Source organism: Amblyomma mixtum, chromosome 8, assembly GCF_055824585.1.
Source record: "Amblyomma mixtum isolate Tamu chromosome 8, ASM5582458v1, whole genome shotgun sequence".
Taxonomy (NCBI): domain Eukaryota; kingdom Metazoa; phylum Arthropoda; class Arachnida; order Ixodida; family Ixodidae; genus Amblyomma; species Amblyomma mixtum.
Window position 1 is genome coordinate 127,629,706 of NC_143019.1, and position 19,674 is coordinate 127,649,379.

The 19,674-nt window shown below is 41.7% G+C and overlaps 2 protein-coding genes across 2 annotated transcripts; both read left to right on the forward strand.

The window, feature by feature from the left end:
• The first annotated feature begins 5,884 nt into the window (after positions 1-5,884).
• Positions 5,885-8,799, forward strand: LOC149334270 (uncharacterized). The gene is made up of 4 exons (XM_089557899.1): positions 5,885-6,199; positions 6,392-6,451; positions 7,685-7,792; positions 8,614-8,799. The coding sequence occupies exons 1-4, from the start codon at positions 5,885-5,887 to the stop codon at positions 8,680-8,682; spliced, it is 552 nt and encodes a 183-aa protein (XP_089414025.1). The 3' UTR covers positions 8,683-8,799.
• Positions 8,800-9,224: 425 nt separating this feature from the next.
• LOC149334271 (uncharacterized) lies at positions 9,225-12,060 on the forward strand. Its single transcript, XM_089557901.1, has 2 exons — positions 9,225-9,965; positions 12,047-12,060. The coding sequence occupies exons 1-2, from the start codon at positions 9,314-9,316 to the stop codon at positions 12,058-12,060; spliced, it is 666 nt and encodes a 221-aa protein (XP_089414027.1). The 5' UTR covers positions 9,225-9,313.
• The last annotated feature ends 7,614 nt before the right edge of the window (positions 12,061-19,674 follow it).

The following is a 19,674-nucleotide window of genomic DNA, read 5'->3' on the forward strand; positions in this document are numbered from 1 at the left end:
ACTGCACGTCCGTCTGCCGACTTTGCAGGGCCGTCCCTCAAGCCACTAGAGGCTTTGACACACCCGTTTCATTATACTGAGCATATTATGTGCAATAAAAGATATTATTATTATTATTATTATTATTATTATTATTATTATTATCATTAACGTAGGATCATTGTTGCTTATTTTTATTTCTTGTTGCTGTTACTTTACCAAGCTGTTACACCTTGGTCACTATTCATTTCGGGTTATTATTGTTTTCATGTGTTGGTATTATGGTCATATTTTATGTTTATACTGCACGTCCGTCTGCCGACTTTGCAGGGCCAAGTCCCTCAAGCCACTAGAGGCTTTGACACACCCGTTTCATTATACTGAACATATTATGTGCAATAAAAGATATTATTATTATTATTATTATTATTATTATTATTATTATTATTATTATTATTATTATTATTATCATCATCATCATCATCATTATCATTAACGTAGGATCATTGTTGCTTATTTTTATTTCTTGTTGCTGTTACTTTACCAAGCAGTTACACCTTGGTCACTATTCATTTCGGGTTATTATTGTTTTCATATGTTGTGTTGATATTTTGATCATATTTTATGTTTATATTGAACATCCGTCTGCCGACTTAACAGAGCCAAGTCCCTCAAGCTACTACAGGCTTTGACCGGCCCGTTTCATTATACTATACATATTATGTGCAATAAAAGATATTATTATTATTATCATCAACGTATGATCACTGTTTTTATTTTTATTTCTTGTCCATGTCACTTTACCAAGCTGTTAGACCTTGGTCACTATTCATTTCGGGTTATTATTGTTTTCATATGTTGTGTTGATATTATGGTCATATTTTATGTTTAGATTGCACGTCCGTCTGCCGACTTTGCAGGGCCAAGTCCCCTCAAGCCACTAGAGGCTTTGACAGGCCCGTTTCATTATACTGTACATATTATGTGCAATAAAAGATATTATTATTATTATTATCATTAACTTAGCAATCATTGTTATTTATTTTTATTTCATGTTGATGTTACTTTACCAGACTGTTACACCTTGGTCACTGCTCATTTCATGTTATTATTGTTTTGATATGTTGTGTTGATATTATGATCATATTTTATGTTTCTATTCCACGTCCGTCTACCGACTTTGCCAGGCCAAGTCCCTCAAGCCAATAGGGGCTTTGACAGGCCCGTTTCATTATACTGTACGTATTTTGTGCAATAAAAGATGTTATTATTATTATTATGATTATTAACGTAGGTTCATTGTTGTTTATTTTTATTTCTTGTTGATGTTACTTTCCTAAACATTTACACCTCGGTCACTATTCATTTCGTGTTATTACTGTTATTATTGTTTTTATCGGCGGTCGGCGGCAGTTCTGTTGAGTTGACATATCGGAAACGCTCTTTCTTGACAGGCGCCACGACAAGCGATCTACGCCAGGATACGCCCATCGACCCTAACACTGCCGACAGCGAGAAGCGTGAATCCGTGCCTGGTCAGCGGTATCACCTTCCGTCGACACTAAAGGAATCAAGCCGAAGGTGCATCGATAGAGGACGCCCCCGTCAACCAGCGGCCTACAAAAGTCTCGGCAAGCCAGCACAGCTCCGCAGTCGGCGGCAGTTCTGTTCAGTTGACATATCGGAAACGCTCTTTCCTGACAGGTGAGCGTTTTTTGTCGTCTCTGTATTAGTGATTCTTGATCTGCCGCCGACTGCACCTGTGAAGTGTATGTTTATGAAACGAGACACTTGCGCAGTATAATTGTTCTCACTTTGTCTTTTGTTTGCTTGTGGCCATGTCTGAGGTGAAAACTGCTCTGCGTGTTCAAAAGTCCTTCCTAAAGACGGCAGATACCTGACTTGCGCAGAATGCAGAAACGGTTATCTTGGCAAATCATGCTCAGGTGTAGCTGATAATACATTTATGATTTATGGCCATGGGTCAGGCGAAAAGAGACTGTTGGAAGTGCAATGGTTGTAGATCGTCTCAGACGGAAGGGAACAATGTTGTCCTAGCACAATCTGAATCTGATGTTACTGCAGATAGCACATCTGCGACGGCAGCTGGAAAGCATTAACACTACCATAGTTGGCCTCTTGCCCTTGGAGGGAAAGGTGGATGCACTTCTGTCTCTCAAAGAGAAGATCGATGAGGTCTTGAATTTGAAGCAGGTGGTTACTGTCCTCCAAAATTCAGTGCTGTTCATGTCATCGGCTTATGACTCACTGGTCGCTCAGAACACAGCACAAGATGCTGCAAAAAAAAGCCTCGAAGAGAAAGTTTCTACACTAACGGCAACGGTGACACAACAGTCGGAAGAGATTAGCCACCTTCGGGTTGAGCTGAACAATGCGGAGCAGTACAGCAGGCTTTCAAATTTAGAATTGCATGGTCTTGCCGCCACCAGTGGCGAGAACTTGAAAGCTGTAATGGCCGACTTGGCCGCAAAAATGGAGCTCCACGATTTTCACGAAGGTGGCATAGTTGCGGCCCATCGTCTTGCTGCCAAAAAGGATAAGACACCACCTGTTCTCGTTCGCTTGGCGTCCTTATCCGTACGTGATAAATGGCTTCTCGCTCGAGGGAAGCTTCGTTCACTGGCAGAAGAAAATGTCATCCCCTCCGTGATGTTCTTGAACGAGAACATGACACAGGCAAATAAGGAGCTGTTTTGGATGACTCGGATCAAGGCGAAACAAATGGAGTACAAATACGTGTGGACAAAGAATGGCAAAATCTTTGCCAGAAAGGAAGAGGGCAGCTCCTTAGTTAAGGTAGTAACCAAAGAGGATATCCAGAAACTGATCTAAGATGTCTGTGCGGTTTCATTCCATTCCCAATTGTACCGCTCTTAGCTCGGTATTTGAAAAAAACCTCACGTCTTTTTTCGTTATACATGTAAACATATGCAGTATAAAGAAATACTGGGACCACTTTTTAGTCAGTGTCCGAGATATCATTCATCGTATCGAGGTTTTCGTTCTGACGGAAATAAACATTTCAGACAACTTGACACATCAGTTTCGTCTTCCTGTGTATCAAGAATATTACGTTACGAGACCCAAAGGAAGGGGCGGCGGCATAGCGGTCTTTATCAAATCACGATGGTCATCCCTACCCGCTCAGCTAGAATTTAAAACAGCTGAGTCACTTGCACTTGGTCTGGAGCTATAGGAATGACGATAACTCTAGTTGCTCTGTACAGGCCACCATCAGAGCATGCTCCATCCTTTTTAGCAGAATTAAAGCAACATTTAGAAAGGTAACCATCTTCCAGTAAGTTATGCGTAATAGGAGACTTCAATATCGGCACCTTGAAAATAGACAAAGCCTTGGCGAATAATTATTTAAACATATTAGCTGAATATGCAGTGGAATCGCTAGTCCATGAGGCAACCAGAGAACTTATATGCGACAGAACTGTAGTGTCATGCATTGATCATGTGCTAGTTCGGTCTCCTGGCGGTATGAGTGTTGACTCCGTGTTAATTACCGAAAAACTGGCAGACCACTACTTTGTTGGCTGTAAAATCTACTCTGCTCATGAGCCATGTTTGCGACCCGTCTGGAAATAATCGACAGAGCTAAACTTGACCGATTAATCTCACAACAAAATTGGAAAACGTTACACTCAAGTTGATGTCCAGGTACGTCCTATAAGATGTTCCTAGAAATATTATCTGATCTTCGTGACAAGTGTAAAAAACAGTTTCTGTCAAAAAGCGCCATAACAATCCGCACTGGTTGAATCATAATATATTAAAGGTTATAAAAGAAAAAGAACAACTTTGGAAGAAATGCAGACAATCGCCAAATAACCAGTCACTAAGGGATTTGTACAGAGCCACGAGAAATAAAGTCACAGCAATGCTGCGGGCTTCTAGACGGCAGCATTATAACACCCAATTTTCAGCTTCTCAGAATAATGCAAAGAAAACGTGGATGCTGGTAAATGAGCTGCGTGGTTGTCAATCGCACAGTTATATTGATAACATTAAAAAAGGATTCGGAGAGATATCGTCTGAAGTTGCAAACAGTCTAAATGACCACTTTTCGTTCGGGTCTCAAGCTATCAGTCATGAAGGCTCCCATTACAGGCACCAGCGAACCTTACTACTGACTCGGCCTACCTACCACCACTTGATAAGGAAACTTTAGTGCACATTGTGCGACAGTCTCGGAAAAGACGCGCTGTTGGTGTGGATGGCATATCTGCGGACGATATCTGGCGGCATCTGCCGGAATTGACGGAACCGGTTCTTTTTATTTTGAACACTATTTTAGAGATGGGCCTGATACCCGATGAAATGAAGCAAGCACGCATCATTCCCCTATACAAAAATGGAGATCCTTCGAACCCCGCAAATTATCGCCCGATATCTGTACTGCCTGTACTATCTCAAATTCTAGAAAAACATGTTCTCGATGTTATGTACAGCTTTGTAGAAAAGCATAACTTGCTCACACCCTCTCAATACGGATTCATAGCAGGTAGCGGTACCAATTTGCTCTTCGAAAGCCTATCAGATTTTCTACATGAAACTTTTGAGCGAAACCAGACTGCATATGCTCTCTTCTTGGATTTAGCCAAGGCCTTTGATTCTGTCAGTCGGGACATACTGTGCAGCGAGTTGTATAGCTATGGCTTCCGCGGCCAGTTTCATGACTTTTTGCGTAATTATCTCTGGCACCGGTCGCAGTTAGTCTGTTTAGGAGAATTTAGAAGTACCAAAAATTCACTCAGACGGGTGTACCACAAGGATCAGTGTTATCACCGTTACTATTTAACATTTATGTTAATGATTTCAGCTCGGTCATTCGATACAGTAATATTTATCAGTATGCCGATGATACACTTATTATTGCTAGGCATACTAACTACAAGGACGCTGTGTCACTGCTACAGTTAGACGTAACTGAAACCATTGCATGGTTTCAAGAAAACAAGATAAATGTAAATCCAACCAAAACACAACTGGTATGTTTTCATAATCCGTTGCGAACTATCGGTACACAAATACCAGTTTACCTTCATTCCCACAAATGCTCGTCCTGCGCATGCCCACCCGTTCAGTACACCGATTCAGTAAAATATCTGGGTGTCTACTTTGACTCCGACCTGGTTTGGAACAAACACATGTCCTTTATCTGTACTAGACTTCGACAGATTGCTTGCATGTTGTACCGATTGCAATCGCTTGTTCCTTTACGTGTAAAAATATGATCCTACACTCCTTAGCATATTCTGTCTTACGATATGGTATAGCGTGTTTTTTCAATTGTTCATTGTTTTGGAAAAATAAAATTAATGGGCTACTCAAGAACATTCTTAAAAGTATTGCTTAAAACACCAACCCCCCTGCACCTGGTATTACATTGTTTAAATATCTAAAACTTCCAGACATTGACATCCTTTTTCTCTCCATCATTGTTCCCAAGTACTTTTGGAATACTGACTTTCGTCAGCGACGCAGCATCGGTAAAGCTTTACGTGCCGATAAAGGTTTTGTGATACCTCCTATAAGAACACCTTATGGAAAAAGCCTTAGAAAATACTACATTCCCCTGACCTTTAATGACCTTCCTGAGACAGTATCACAACAAACTACACGAGCCGGAATCAAAAGAGCTTTAATAAAACTTATTTTTTATTTAGCAATACTGTAAGCCTTTGACAGGCCTACAGACCGTTTTCGGCGCGAGGAGGAAAATAGCCTCGAACCAGCGAGCGCGCGGCGCCGCTTCTCCTCCTCCTCTCCTCCTGGTATGCGCGAGCGGCGAGGTACGCGTTGAGTGCCGTGCGTGTCCTGCTGTTTTTGCGCGAGAAAACAGCTTTTACGTGTTTTGATGCTGACTGTGAACATGATTCGTGAGTCGAGGTCATCAGGATACCACTGCGCTGTTGTTGGCTGCACCAACAACTACCGCAAGCGGAAACAAATAGCCGCAGAGCCATGTGCGCAGCATCAACAGCCGCGGAGTCAGTGCGGCTGCAACTTGTTCCAACTGCATCGCTTTCCGTCGGATGAAGACGAGCGACGTCTTTGGCTGGCTAGCGCCAACAGAAAGGATTTTATGCCATCGGCCGCCTCTCGTGTCTGCTCGGAACACTTTGTTGGCGGACAACGGACAGCCACGAACTCCGTGCCTATGCTTAAGCTGGGCTACGAACGGAAGGTAAGCATTACGTGCGTATGTGGCCGTGTGTGAAAGCGTGGTTCCTTCAAACACGGGAATTTTAAATCAGGTGACTGTTGTACTGGAGAATAATTGTGCGCGACAACTTTCGCTCAGGTCAAGACCGCCAGGAGACGTATCGCAGGTGACTGTTGTACTGGAGAATAATTGTGCGCGACAACTTTCGCTCAGGTCAAGACCGCCAGGAGACGTATCGCAAGAACGGACTACGTGCCGACGAAAAAAAGGAAGGTGAGGTTCGTTTCGCGCATGTCATGGTATCTTGTTCGTGCAAATGCAAAAAAAAAAGCCGCTAGTTAGGCGAGTTGTACGTCTTATGTGTTTTCATTGCTTAGCGCGAAAAGGTCGAAAATGCGCAAATGTTAACAACGCACAAGCGCTGTGAAAATAAGTAGGGTGCAAGAAATGAAGTGCAAACGAGCAGGAAGTTCGCCGTTTTGTCAGTGTTTTATCCCTTGACTGCTTTTGATGCTCTGTAACCCCACCGTTCACGCCCCGAATCAATTACTCATAACAAGCACACAGACAGACAGAGTGCGATATCGCAAAAATTCGTTGTGAAGTTTTGCATAAAAATACTGTGGATTTTTCAATATGCAATAAAATCGTGCCACTGTATTTCACAGAGCCAAAAGACTCGAGATCCCTGCCTTATATGGTCGTTTGTACATTTTAAAAAATATTGCTGAGATCCCGAGTTTCGAATGCTGCATGAACTGTGCTCAGCTGCTATGAAAACATTGGTGTCAGTGCCACAATTGATGCAGGTTTTGTCAAAACTGGTAATCTAGACTTTCTCCAATCCTTGTTGCAATGTTTTTTTTTTAAATCTCTTTTGAGGCTTTGTCTGCTAGCTTTGCAAAGGTGAAATTTCATAACTTTAATCAAGTATCAGCCCAACTGGACATGATTTATGTAAACAGATGTTATCTCTTGCTTGGGTTCATCATGCAGAACAGGTGGTTAATGCTTAATACCTATGCATAAAATATGTTTCAACTCTAATGTAATAACGTGAATTTCAACCTCCGTACATTCTGCTTTTTGTATGAGTCATGACAAGATATCATTGTACCTAATCACCTATTCTTGAGAAACATTCTCTCGAGTGCATAATTGGATTGTTCCATGATATTAATTATTAGCTTAATGTATGCAAGGTACTAACTACGTATTAGAAAAGGTATTTGTACCTGTAGATAACGCAGCATATCACTGTCCACTGCTGCATGTTCTCGAATAATTATTTAATTCTCTTAACAATGGGATACATGCTGTGGATCACCTTCATTATTTGAGTGCTAAATGGATGCAATAAGTTGCTTTGTTCCTAATGCATGTGCAACTTGAGCAGTGTACACACATCACGTCCATAAAAAATTGAGTGGATCGTGCAATCAACTTCAGGAGGCAGTTAGTGAAGAAAAAGTTGCTTTGTCACTCTGTTCTGTTGCATTTATCTAGGTTGTGGAGCCAGACACGGAGACCAGCCCTGATACTTCTGCACCTAATGCAGTACAAGACGTCGTACCTGCTGCTAATGAAGATTTAAACTGCGCTCTAGTCGATCAGGTGAATGAAGTCACTTTTAACATACACTTATGGAGTGACGTACTTGCAGAATGGCATCTACAGTGCTTAGCACAATAATGGGCTGTCGCTTACAGCTTTTTAGACTGTCCACATTGTCCTCTACATGGCAGTGCCATTCCTAGGTTTTTGTTATCTCATAGTTGCATTTTTGCATGTGGTGCTTGAAGGACTATATTTATTTGGGGGAATTACCTCACAGGCTCAAAGAAAAAGAATTGTTTGAGACAATATTACTTAGCAGTCTATATTAGAAGTAACATTAAGTAATACTAACACACATACTATGAGACATTTAAATGAAACAAAGTTATTTTAAATAAGCAGCTAGAACACATGGTATTTGTTTGGACTCTTAGCTGAATCAGAGGTATCTGTATGTTCAAGAACACTATTTGTCAGTAATAGCCTGTAGCAAAGCAATGAATTAAAAGCAGTAGGAGTATGGTTTTTCTGTGTGCTTCCTGCAGTGTAAGCATTGTTTTCCTCTACTACAAATTTATGAAAGAATACTTTTACAGCTATCACTGATTGCTTAGGCCTCATTAAGTCATTGCTGTCATCTCTTTTACTCACTTTCATAACTTTTGTAACCACGTAAGCGTTTGAACTAAAGAAAATGTGATTCTGCTGCTGCAAAAGTGTGTGGGGGCTAAGGCCTCGTCAGGCTTCCGAACCTTTAGCCGTAGGCCACCCATAGGGATTATCTTCCTGCAAATAGTTTCTTACTTACTGTTTGCAGTGTGTTCTAACTCTTGTTATGCCATGGTGTGACACAGGTGCTGTTTAAATTTCCTTTGAAGGATACAGATGTTGGAAGTCCCAGCATGCTTGTCGTGCTGAAGTCTGACCTTAATGCTGTAAGCTGCTAAACTTCAGTACACTCTGCATGCTCAGTGAATCAGTTTTACAGTTTATTTATTCCGGCCATGCACTTGTGTGAGCAGTATGCAGATAAACAGATGGTTCCTTCTCCAAGACAGAAAGGAGAGGCAACAGATAGCAATGTAACTTTGTACTCAGTCTATTTTAGGCTTGCAGTAGTAAAACTTCCAATTTTTTTCAGTCATCACTGTGCCTCAAAGAATGCATGCCTGCAGCTTGCCCGACCCAGACACTGGAAAGTCACAGTCACCATGTCAGTAGGCTTTACTTTTTTTTTTCTTACATGTTAAACGGTGCAGGACAGAGTTGCATTTTTGAAATACAGCATGTTTTGCAGGCGCTCAGTTCTGCAGCCACAACAAACACAAGCAGCAGAGGAACACAGACATAAACTGTAAGTGTTTTTTATTCAAGCATTTACTGTACACTAAATACAAGTTTTCCTTGCATGACCTCAAAACTAAGTGACCACTCTCTATTTCACTTTCAAAAGGTATGGCTTACTAATACAGTGTGTCTAAATATTTGCATTTCCAGGTCTGCACACGAGACCACAGTGTGCAGTGGGAAGACCCCTCTCTGGCTGACCACACCTACACTTTACGGCAGCAAGTGCTGATGGCATCACAGATGACTTGTCAAGACATAGCTTTTTACACTGGGGTGTCTAACCATGTCTTCAGGACGTTATTGACTTGTCTGGAAAAAATTCCAATGCCACAGTCACGGCTAGCATTAGAGGACCAGCTTCTTTTGACACTTGTGCGCCTCAGGCTTGGCCTGCTGTACAGAGACCTTTCCTTCAGGTTTAGAATATCTGTTTCGTCTGTCTGCAAAATCTTTAACAGCACTCTAGAATGCCTGAAAGAAATTATGAAATATTATGTGATTTGGCTGCCGAAAGCTAGAATTGAAAGCAGCATGCCATATTCATTCATAGAGAATGGCTATGAAAACACTCGTTGCATTTTTGACTGCACGGAGGTTGCTCTGGAAAGGCCAAGAAAACAACGAGCAAGAGCTCAAACATACAGTTCCTACAAAGGGCACAACACAGTGAAATTCTTGATTGTTATCGCCCCTTGTGGGTACATAATGTTTGTGTCCCGCACTTTTGGGGGACGTGCCTCTGACAAGCACATTGTTAGGGAGTGCGGTGTCCATGAGTACCTTGTTCGAGGAGATGTGATAATGGCCGATAGAGGTTTTACCTTGGACCCGTACCTGGAGGCCCAGGGAGTCAAACTGAATACCCCAGCATTTACTAGAGGTAACGAGGCACAATCTTGCAGAACATATCTAATGATAAAAAAAGGAAAGCTTCCTTCTAGAAATGCATCACCAGGTTTTAAAGGCTGTTTGCTTGTTTTTCAACAGCTGTTCAGTGGGCACAGTGCTGTTGTGGTTAGCAGTTGTTTGGCACAAAGCTTCATAGCCGCCGCGGTGGCTCAGTGTCTATGGTGCTCGGCTGCTGTCCCGAAAGACGCGGGTTCGATCCCGGCCGCGGCGGTTGAATTTCTTTGGAGGAGAAATTCCAGAGGCCCGTGTACTGTGCGATGTCAGTGCACGTTAAAGAACCCCAGGTGGTCGAAATTTCCGGAGCCCTCCACTACGGCGTCTCTCATAGCCTTAGTCGCTTTGGGACGTTAAACCCCATAAACCAACCATAAACCAACCAACAAAGCTTCATAAATCTTTCCTCCAGTAGCGCTGCTAACGAGTGTTTTTAAAACGGCATTCCTTTTTCATTTTTGGCTGGCACATTGTGGTTTGCTACATTTATCTGTAACAAGCAGCTTTCTTTTTAATGTTGAGGTTCAAGAGAATACATGCATCATGCTGAAATTTTTTGCTTGCAGGCTAGCATCAACTGTCGGAGCAGGAGGTCACACAGACACGGCGCATTGCATCAGTGCGGATACACGTCGAGAGGGCGATAAATCGCATAAAAACTTATCGCATATTCAAATCGGCTCTCAGCATCAAATGCAAAAAAACTATTGATGCAATGGTCTTTGTATGTGCAGGCCTCTGCAATTTTAAAATGCCATTAATAGCTGAACAATCCTCTGGAAGCAAAAAAGTTGATTCAGCAAGTTTAACCGAGGACTGATCAGGAGTGCTGTGAAAGGCAATAAACATTTTCATGCAAACTGACAAAGAAGTTTTTTTTTTTCATTTTGTTACAGAATGCTGTAAGTGAATGAACCACAAGACTGACTGCAATGACATCACAAAATGAACAAGGGAGGGGAAAACCTCAGGTTGCTTGAGCCAACGTTTCGACAAGGGGACTTGTCTTCGTCTGGGCAAAGCGTTCATCATTGGCAGGGATTAAATAGGGCCTTCGCTCAAGCAACCTGAGGTTTTCCCCTCCCTTGTTCATTTTGTGGTCGCCAAGGATCATCTACCATACCCTCTCTCTACCATGGACTGCAATGACATCAGAGATTTAAGATCTGTTTGTATTCTGAAAGGTCAAGTTTGCCTTCTGCTTCCATAATTTGAAGACGGGGCAGCATGCTACTGAAATAAAATTTTCGTAGCCTTTGCATCGTCTGCTCCACATATGTTGCGTCAAAAGGAACCTCTGCAACTATGGCCCATTTTAAGGACCATACATAGAAGAAACACGGACTCTTCTTGGCACACAGCATTGTGAACTGTACTTGGCCATAATAGCCGTTGGGTCCATTTTCATTTAGAACATAGGTTCCATTATTTAGACTCACATCATACTTCCCAGTGCTGATTAAGTCTCTACAGTCCTCGACTACTGGGCATTTGATCTCGAGGATTGCATCATTGGACGCTATGATGCCATCAGGTGTTGCTGAGAGCCATGGCTCATCCTTACATACATGAATGCCTTCTAATGAAACTGACAAATCAAAGGTGGCTTCGAATTGTTGTCGAGCCACGGCTTCATATCGCAAGCCGTGTTGTGTTGCAGCACTTCCATGAAATGTGGGAGCAGTAAGCGACAACAGGGCTTTTTCTGTTGGTGTCGTCTGCCTCTTGGGCACTCTTTTGATGTTCGAAGCTGTTAACCGCACTCGTCATGAGGTGTGCCATAAGTGGCCATTTTGATTTTTTGTGGCTGCCCCCAACAATGCTGTTGCCTTTGTAGAAATTGCTATGTACTTAAGGTAAAATCTGTTGCATAATTCACATGCTTCTGGCAATTTCTCACTCTCCTCATGAGAGGCATGCTCAACAATTGGTGGTTGAGCCGGTCTTGAAGGTGGTTGTCGCACAGCAGCTGTCATTGTTGCATGAAGGAGAGTCCCTGAAGTCAAAACATATGAAATTAACTTTCATGCACCGTACACCAAATCTGTTGCCATGCAGGTGGAGTGCCTTAGTGATTGACAATCTGAAGAACTCTTGCTTGTTATATTGGCTGGCTACAATATGGGGTTTTTAATTCTTGTTAGGAGTTGTTTTAGTGACATTTAAAATATGCTGATGACATCCACTTAACAGGGCGCATAGTATTGTAAAAGTATAGGGAAACAGAACGGAAAAATCTTATTCACAGAACTTCTGCAGAATAGCTAACATAAATGCATGCATTAAAATAATGTTGCAGAAACATATCTAGGAAATGACTTACCGGGAATGCTAAGAACATCCTTAAAAGGGCAGTTTTCGTAAAACTCTGCCAGATCTTTATCGCTGTCGAAGATGGGGGGGATACATAGTGGCTGATTTTTCTTCCTCTCCTGGTCAATTGTCCGCTTCTGCAACTTGAAGTTAATATCCTCCAGGGCTGCTGGCACCAAGTTTGTTTTCGTTCCTCGATTCCAAGCAGCTGCTTTATCCGTGCATGCTTCCCCGGTGAGGCCTGAAGATACGGCCAGGTCAATGTTCCACAGTAGCGCACCCACATGGCTGCACACTTTTCCCTTCCCTGCCATACAAGAGCAGCCACTATTTATGATCTCGCCGCTTTTGCCGCAGCACACCCATGCTTCGTGAAGCACTTTGACACACTGTGATGCCTGTACTTGGCATTTCAGCAATGCCATTTCAGTATCTATTGTATGTACGAGCACTGTCCCTACCCATCCACTCTGCAAATATGAGTAGGATTCCATGCTCCTGAATGATTTCACCTCCTTGAGGTCACATGCTTTATTTTCAAGAAAGTAAAATATAATGTGTGGCATCTGGACTTGTGGCCACTTCTTTAAGTCGTCACTCCAGTCTGTGACAACGCTTGGATGACTGTACATCTTGCCACCTGCAGACAAATATGGAGGTCACAAAATCAGAGCAATGGAAGTTGATAGTTCAGATAAGCAGAAAAAAATACCTCTCGAAAATTTTTGTTGCATGCTAAATATGACAGCAAATAATATGCGGTATTACAGCACTGCCGAGTAAGCAATGTTACCGCGAACTGCCGGGCCTTGGCAGAAGCAAAACAGTGTGCTCATTGCACCAGTTGTCAAGATACCAAAGCCTGCAAAACTTGTGTGAAGACGCGTAGCGTGCTTAATGACGACCGTAAACGCGCTTGCTCGTCAAAGCACAATCGAGGTGCGGGTGGCGTGGTGAATTTCGTCTGCCGCGTAGCAAATACCCATGCAACCTCTAAAGTAACTTTCGTTGTTTAGCGTGACAGTTATTTGAGGCCGCAACAGTTTTCCTTCGTCGAGTGAAGAGTGGACACGTACAAGAAAAAAAGTGGCGAGGCAGCGAGAACGACCATTGCTCGCGCTCGCTGCCATTGCTCGCGCAACAAGCAAGCGACGATGACATACGCGATGTCAACTAGCGTAGACAGTGCTTTCGTTCGGTGCCTGCGCGCTCTGGCTTAGTAAACATTCTCGCACCTACCGCCTAGATCTGCTCGTAGGTGAGCATTTATCTCAGTGATAATCCGCTGAAACACAGAGATAACACCAGGTATCAAGCGCCTGAATCTGTCACGACGCGTATCTCGCTGAGAAGTGCACTGTAGTACCTGCCTGAAATTGTGAACTGTATTCGGGTTATCTATCACGAAAGGAATTTGTCACCGTGAGTGGTCGAACAATAAAGTTCGCATCTGCACACCAGGCGCACTTAAGCAAAGTGAAGTGCGGCTAACGTAAACATTCATGACGTGACTGTCATGCTGGCTGGTAATCGTAGTCTATCGAACTCAATCAGATAGCATACAAGAAGCTTGGCGGCTGCCTGTGTCGCTTCTTCGACCGCCGTCGTAGCCAGCGGTGCGACCGTTGCTATGCACTAGAGTAAACAAACAACTCGTAAACAAATTTCGCTTACCTAGGTCAATCATCGGAACGACGGTGGAAGTGTTTCCGGCCCCATAATCCGACGAAGTTCCGGCCATCCCTGAGCAAAACGGTGTTTGTCTTGCTCGTAAAGCTTTTTCGTCACCCAGACGCTTTTGTAACAGACAAAATAAATCAGAAGCTCCGACAGGTCAATTTGCGGCACCGCCGTCCTGCACCGTGAGCGTAGCACTAATGCGTGCGCGCATACCAGCATGGCGCTAGGGACAAGAACAGAACATAGACGGCGCCACCTCCCCAAGATGGCGGCGCCCTAGATGAAATGGTCTGGCCTATACAGGCAGTGGGTTACAAAGGTATTCACAACGTACAACACTTTGTAAAATATATTAACACTCGAACTTATTATCTGGAACAGAACATCATTCCAACCAAAATCAAACGGCAGAAAAGAGCAGGAAAAAAAAAAACTTTAAAAATAGGTGGTGCATAGTGCTTTTTGTCCGTATTTTATGATGTTTCGCAGCATCCGATACAGTTTTGTTCCTTTCTGTGTATGTACGCAATGGCATTCCTCAGTGTGGTGTTCTTTTTTTTTATCTTGTCTGACTCATTTATGCTAATACATTGAAAGTGTGTTGAACTTAAAAAAAAATATTTCCTTATGAGTTTTCAGTGTGTACTCCAATAGTATATTTGGCTGCCTGTTAATCCGAACAAGCGCATACCATTTGTTTTTGAATTCAGATTCTGCCCCGCTGCCGGGCTCTGCCATACAAGCCATGTAGAGGCTTCGGCAGGCCCGACAAGTTATGTGTATACTAGGAGGACTAATAAAAAAATTATTATTATTATTATTATTTACGTAGGTTCATTGTTGTTTATTTTTATTTCTTGTTCATGTTACTTTCCCAAACTGTTACACCTTGGTCACTATTCATTTCGTGTTATTATTGTTTTGATATGTTGTCTTGATATTATGGTCATAAATTGTTTATATTACACGTTCGTCTGCCGACTATGCCACGCCAAGTCCCTCCAGCCACTAGAGGCGTTGACAGGCCCATTTCATTATACAGTACATATTATGTGCAATAAAGGATAATATTATTATTATTAATATTAACGTAGGTTCATAGTTGTTTATTTTTATTTCTTGTTGTTGTTACTTTCCTAAATTTTTACACCTTGGTCACCGTTCATTTCGTGTTATTATTGTTTTTATATGTTGTGGTGATATTATGGTCATATTTTATGTTTATACTGCACGTCCGTCTGCCGACTTTGCAGAGCCAAGTCCCTCAAGCCACTAGAGGCGTTGACAGGCCCGTTTCATTATACTGTACATATTATGTGCAATAATAATAATAATATGATAATAATTTATTTTGTCGCCTTCAATAGCACTACAGGCGAGACAGGCCGGTCTGAGCCTTTAGATGACTTGTAGGACCGTGCCTAAAAAAAAATGCATAGTGACTGAAAAGCGTGGAAATGCGTACATAGACAAAGAAAAAACCAAAACAATAAAGATGAAAAACAGCATACTAAAAATTAGTGAGTCCATACAAAACAAAACTGAAAGGAGCATAAAGGCGCAAAATCAGACAAAACGAAACAAATTGCACTAAACCAGAAACTCTACCATTCATTCTGCAATAATTCTCGAAGTTTGCCTCTGGAACTAGCCGTGAAGGTTTCATCCGGCAATTTGTTAAAAGTAGCCGGCACATAAGCGCAACGCCTGGCCGCACCATACCTCGTGTTTGAACGAGGAACAATGTACCGGTTATGTTTCCTGAGATGTCTCGTCGGGGTATATTCCTGTTTAAATTCACTGGACCAGTAATCCTTAAGCACAACTGTATCAACGAACAAAGATTTGAAGTTTGGGAGCCCTATTTCACGGCAGATATTTTCAGCTGAGAAAGTAGGAGTGTTATAAGCTACGTTTTTCACAATATTCTTTAAAATGCAGTCTATCCTGCAAATCCAGCGGTCCGAGCAAAAGCCAAAGATAGTAATCCATATCTTAATACACTGTACGCCAAAGCATTAACAATCGTTTCTTTACAGATAAAGGCGCAAAACTTTTGATATTAAACAACAACCATTCCACTTACCTCAAAATTTAGAACACACATTAGATAAGTGGTGATGCCAGGTTGAGCTACTGTCAAAAGACACTCCTAGATACCTAACACATTCCACATAATCAATAGGTGAACATTTACAAGAAATACAGTTTGAAGTAAGTAAGTAAATAGGAATGTTAATAACAGTTGTCTTTAGTGCGGAATGAAAACAGACAAGCTGTGTTGTTTGGACGTAGACAGCAATTCCATTCTCCGCAAACCAGCCCATGGCATTGTAAATGTCATTTTGCAACAAACCAAAGGCCATTTTGTAGGATAGATGCTTTGCCAGTAATACTGTGTCATCAGCGTATTGGAACACCAAACATTTGGAAATGGCCAAAGGGAAGTCATTGCCAAAAATATTAAACAACAATGGAGATAAAATTGACCCCTGAGGAACACCCGCATTCAGCGGCAACTTACAACTGAAAATGCTCTTATCATCGGTTGCCGCCACTTGATAACGATTGCTGAGGTAGTTTTCGAGAATGTGGTAAAAAGGCCCACGGAAACCTGACGAATACAGCTTGCTTAGCAAGATTTGATGGTTCAGGGAGTCAAATGCTTTCACTACATCTAAGAAAAGAGCACACGTGAAAAGATTCTGATCAAACGCTGAAAACAATTCATCCGAGAATTCCTCGAGCAGGGCAACAGTACCACGCCCAACGACAAAGCCAAACTGGCGATCACTCAGAACCGAAAATTTGTTAAGAAAAGAAGACATAGTGCGAAAAAGAAATTTTTCTAAGACCTGAGCAATTACAGGTAAGACAGAAATTGGCCGGTAGTTTTCAATCTTATCTTTCTGTCCTGACTTGTATAGGGGTAAAACAACTGCAGTTTTCAGGCGTTCTAGAATTTTGTCACCCTCCAAAAAACCATTCAGTATACAAAGGAGAATTTCTGACAGCACATTAAAGTTCCTGCGAAGAATGTTTAATGGTATTCCATCATATCCACTAGGCTTGTTAGGGCGAAAACTGAAAAGAATCTCTTCCAGTTCACATTTCAAGATCCTAGGAAGGAAAGCTGACGCAGTAATAGATTTCACTAACGAACTAGAGCAAGTAGTTGGAGTAATAGCCTTTTGCGACGCTTTTACAAAGTGTCTGTTGAAAGCATCTGCTACTGCCGGCGGAGGCTCACGAAAAGATTCGAAAACAGAACATTTATTAGAATTAATGCCTCTCAGGTAATTTACCAACGACCAAGTTTTCCTCACATTATTTGAAGATTGCTGGAATTTATAAAAAAAAGTATCGGCGATTGGCTGCACGCAAAAGGGCGACAACCCTGTTTCTTGCTGACTTGTGTTCTAAACGCAGAGATAGGTTTCTCGGACTTCTTTTGCACCGTTTCCACAAACTGTCTCCATGCGAAACTGCACTGAGAATTTCCGGCCTCCTCCAGCAGTGACCCTTTCTGACTGCTTTAGTTACCAACCGAGTGCACTGTAGTTGAAAGTTTTTGAGCTGCATACAAAATTTTTCATAGACTTTGCCCGCTGAACTTTCCTTAGCTGACGTTGCCCAATCAAAAGAAGCTATAAGATTATCAAGCCTGGATTGATTGACAACGGAGATAAGACAGTTGCGTTGACCAGAATCAACTCCCGTATTAGAGGTTCCAGAAGCGTTAGGTAAAGCAAGACGCCATGCTACGAAGTAGTGGTCGGCCAACCTTTGTGAAATCGTATATGACCGAAATGAACAGTCAGGAGCTCTTACCGCTATATGATCTAGGCATGACTTCACTAGTCTGTTATTCACAACTTCCACTCTAGTAGGAGATCCAATTGTGCATTCTAGACCATAAGCAGCCAATTTCGATAGGTAGTCACACACAGATACTTTCGTAGGGCATAAGATGTTGATATTCAGGTAACCAGACAAACAGAATTGGTCCACAGCACTCCAACGCAGGAGGTTTTCATCAAGCTCAATAAGGAAACGCGAAAGGCTGGAGGAGGGTGGACGATAAAGAGATAACAGATGCACAGAAAATGACTTTTTACAGACTCTGAGCATTAGAGCCTCCGCATGCTGAAAGGATACATTTACTGGAGAAACAGCACAGCTGTCATTCACAAAAACAGCAATACCGCCACCCCGACGTCCGTTTCGTGTAATAGAATGTGCCGAAAACCCCTGCAAAGTGAGTATATCAAGGCAAGCCTGAGAAACATTGATTTCAGTTACTAGAAACACGTCAACATAGCCAGCTGCAGATTCAGGTAGAACCTTAAACTAATAAAAGATAAAAGATAATGAAAATAAAAGATATTATTATTATTATTAATATTAACATAGGTTCATTGTTGTTTATTTTTATTTCTTGTTGATGTTACTTTAATAAACTTTTGCACCTTGGTCACTATTCATTTTGTGTTATTATTGTTTTGATATGTTGTCTTGATATTATGGTCATATTTTATGCTTATATTGCACGTCCGTCTGCCGACTTTGCAGGGCCAATCCCTCAAGCCACTAGAGGCTTTTACAGGCCCGTTTCATTATACTGTACCATTATGTGCAATGAAAGATATTATTACTATTAACGCAGGTTCATTGTTGTATATTTTTATTTCTTTTTGATGTTACTTTCCCAAACTATTACACCTTGGTCAGTATTCATTTCGTGTTATTATTGTTTTGATATGTTGTGTTCATACTATGGTCATATTTTATGTTTATATTGCATGTCCGTCTGCCGACTTTGCAGGGCCAAGGCACTCAAGCCACTAGAGGCTTTGTCAGGCCCGTTTCATTAAACTGTACGTATTATGTGCAATAAAAGATATTATTATTTATTTATTTATTTATTTATTTATTTATTTATTTATTTATTTATTTATTTATTTACCCTCAGGGCCGTTAGGCGTTACAGAGGGGAGTGGGAATAACATGCAAGTACAAAAAACAAAACAGCAGCTAGAAAAATTGAATATATTTACAGTACACACTGGTATAAAATCAATAACAAAATTAACAAAATGCAGCATTACACAAAACAAAACACAAAAAAAGCAGCAGCTAATAAATTAACAAAGTTATAGACACATACTTATATGAAATTGATAACAGCGTTACGAAATGCAGCAGTATCCGTAATTAGAGCAATATTGTGGGGAAGGTGATTCCAGCTGACACAAGTTCTGGGTATGAATGAATCGTAAAAACATCTTGTACGACAAGGAGGGATCTGAACTTTGTGACGGTGATCAATGCGTGCGGAAATATAGGGTGGTCTTTTTAGTAACTTCTCTTTAAGATAAGGATTATGATAAATTTTGTGAAAAGTACATAATGAAGCTATTGACCTGCGATGGGAAAGAAGCTGTAGGGAAAGGTTAGTTTTCATGGCAGTTACACTACTAGTACGATGATAGTTGGAAAGTATGAAGCGACAACCGCGGTTTTGAATAGATTCTAAGTCAGAAATGAGAGATTCGACCCCAGGGTTCCACACCGATGAAGCACATTAGAGCGGACCAATGTTTTGTAAAGTAATAGTTTTAATGAACTCGGTGCACATGAAAAATTTCTCCGAAGGTATCCAAGCATGCGATTGGCGTTATTTGTAATGTAGT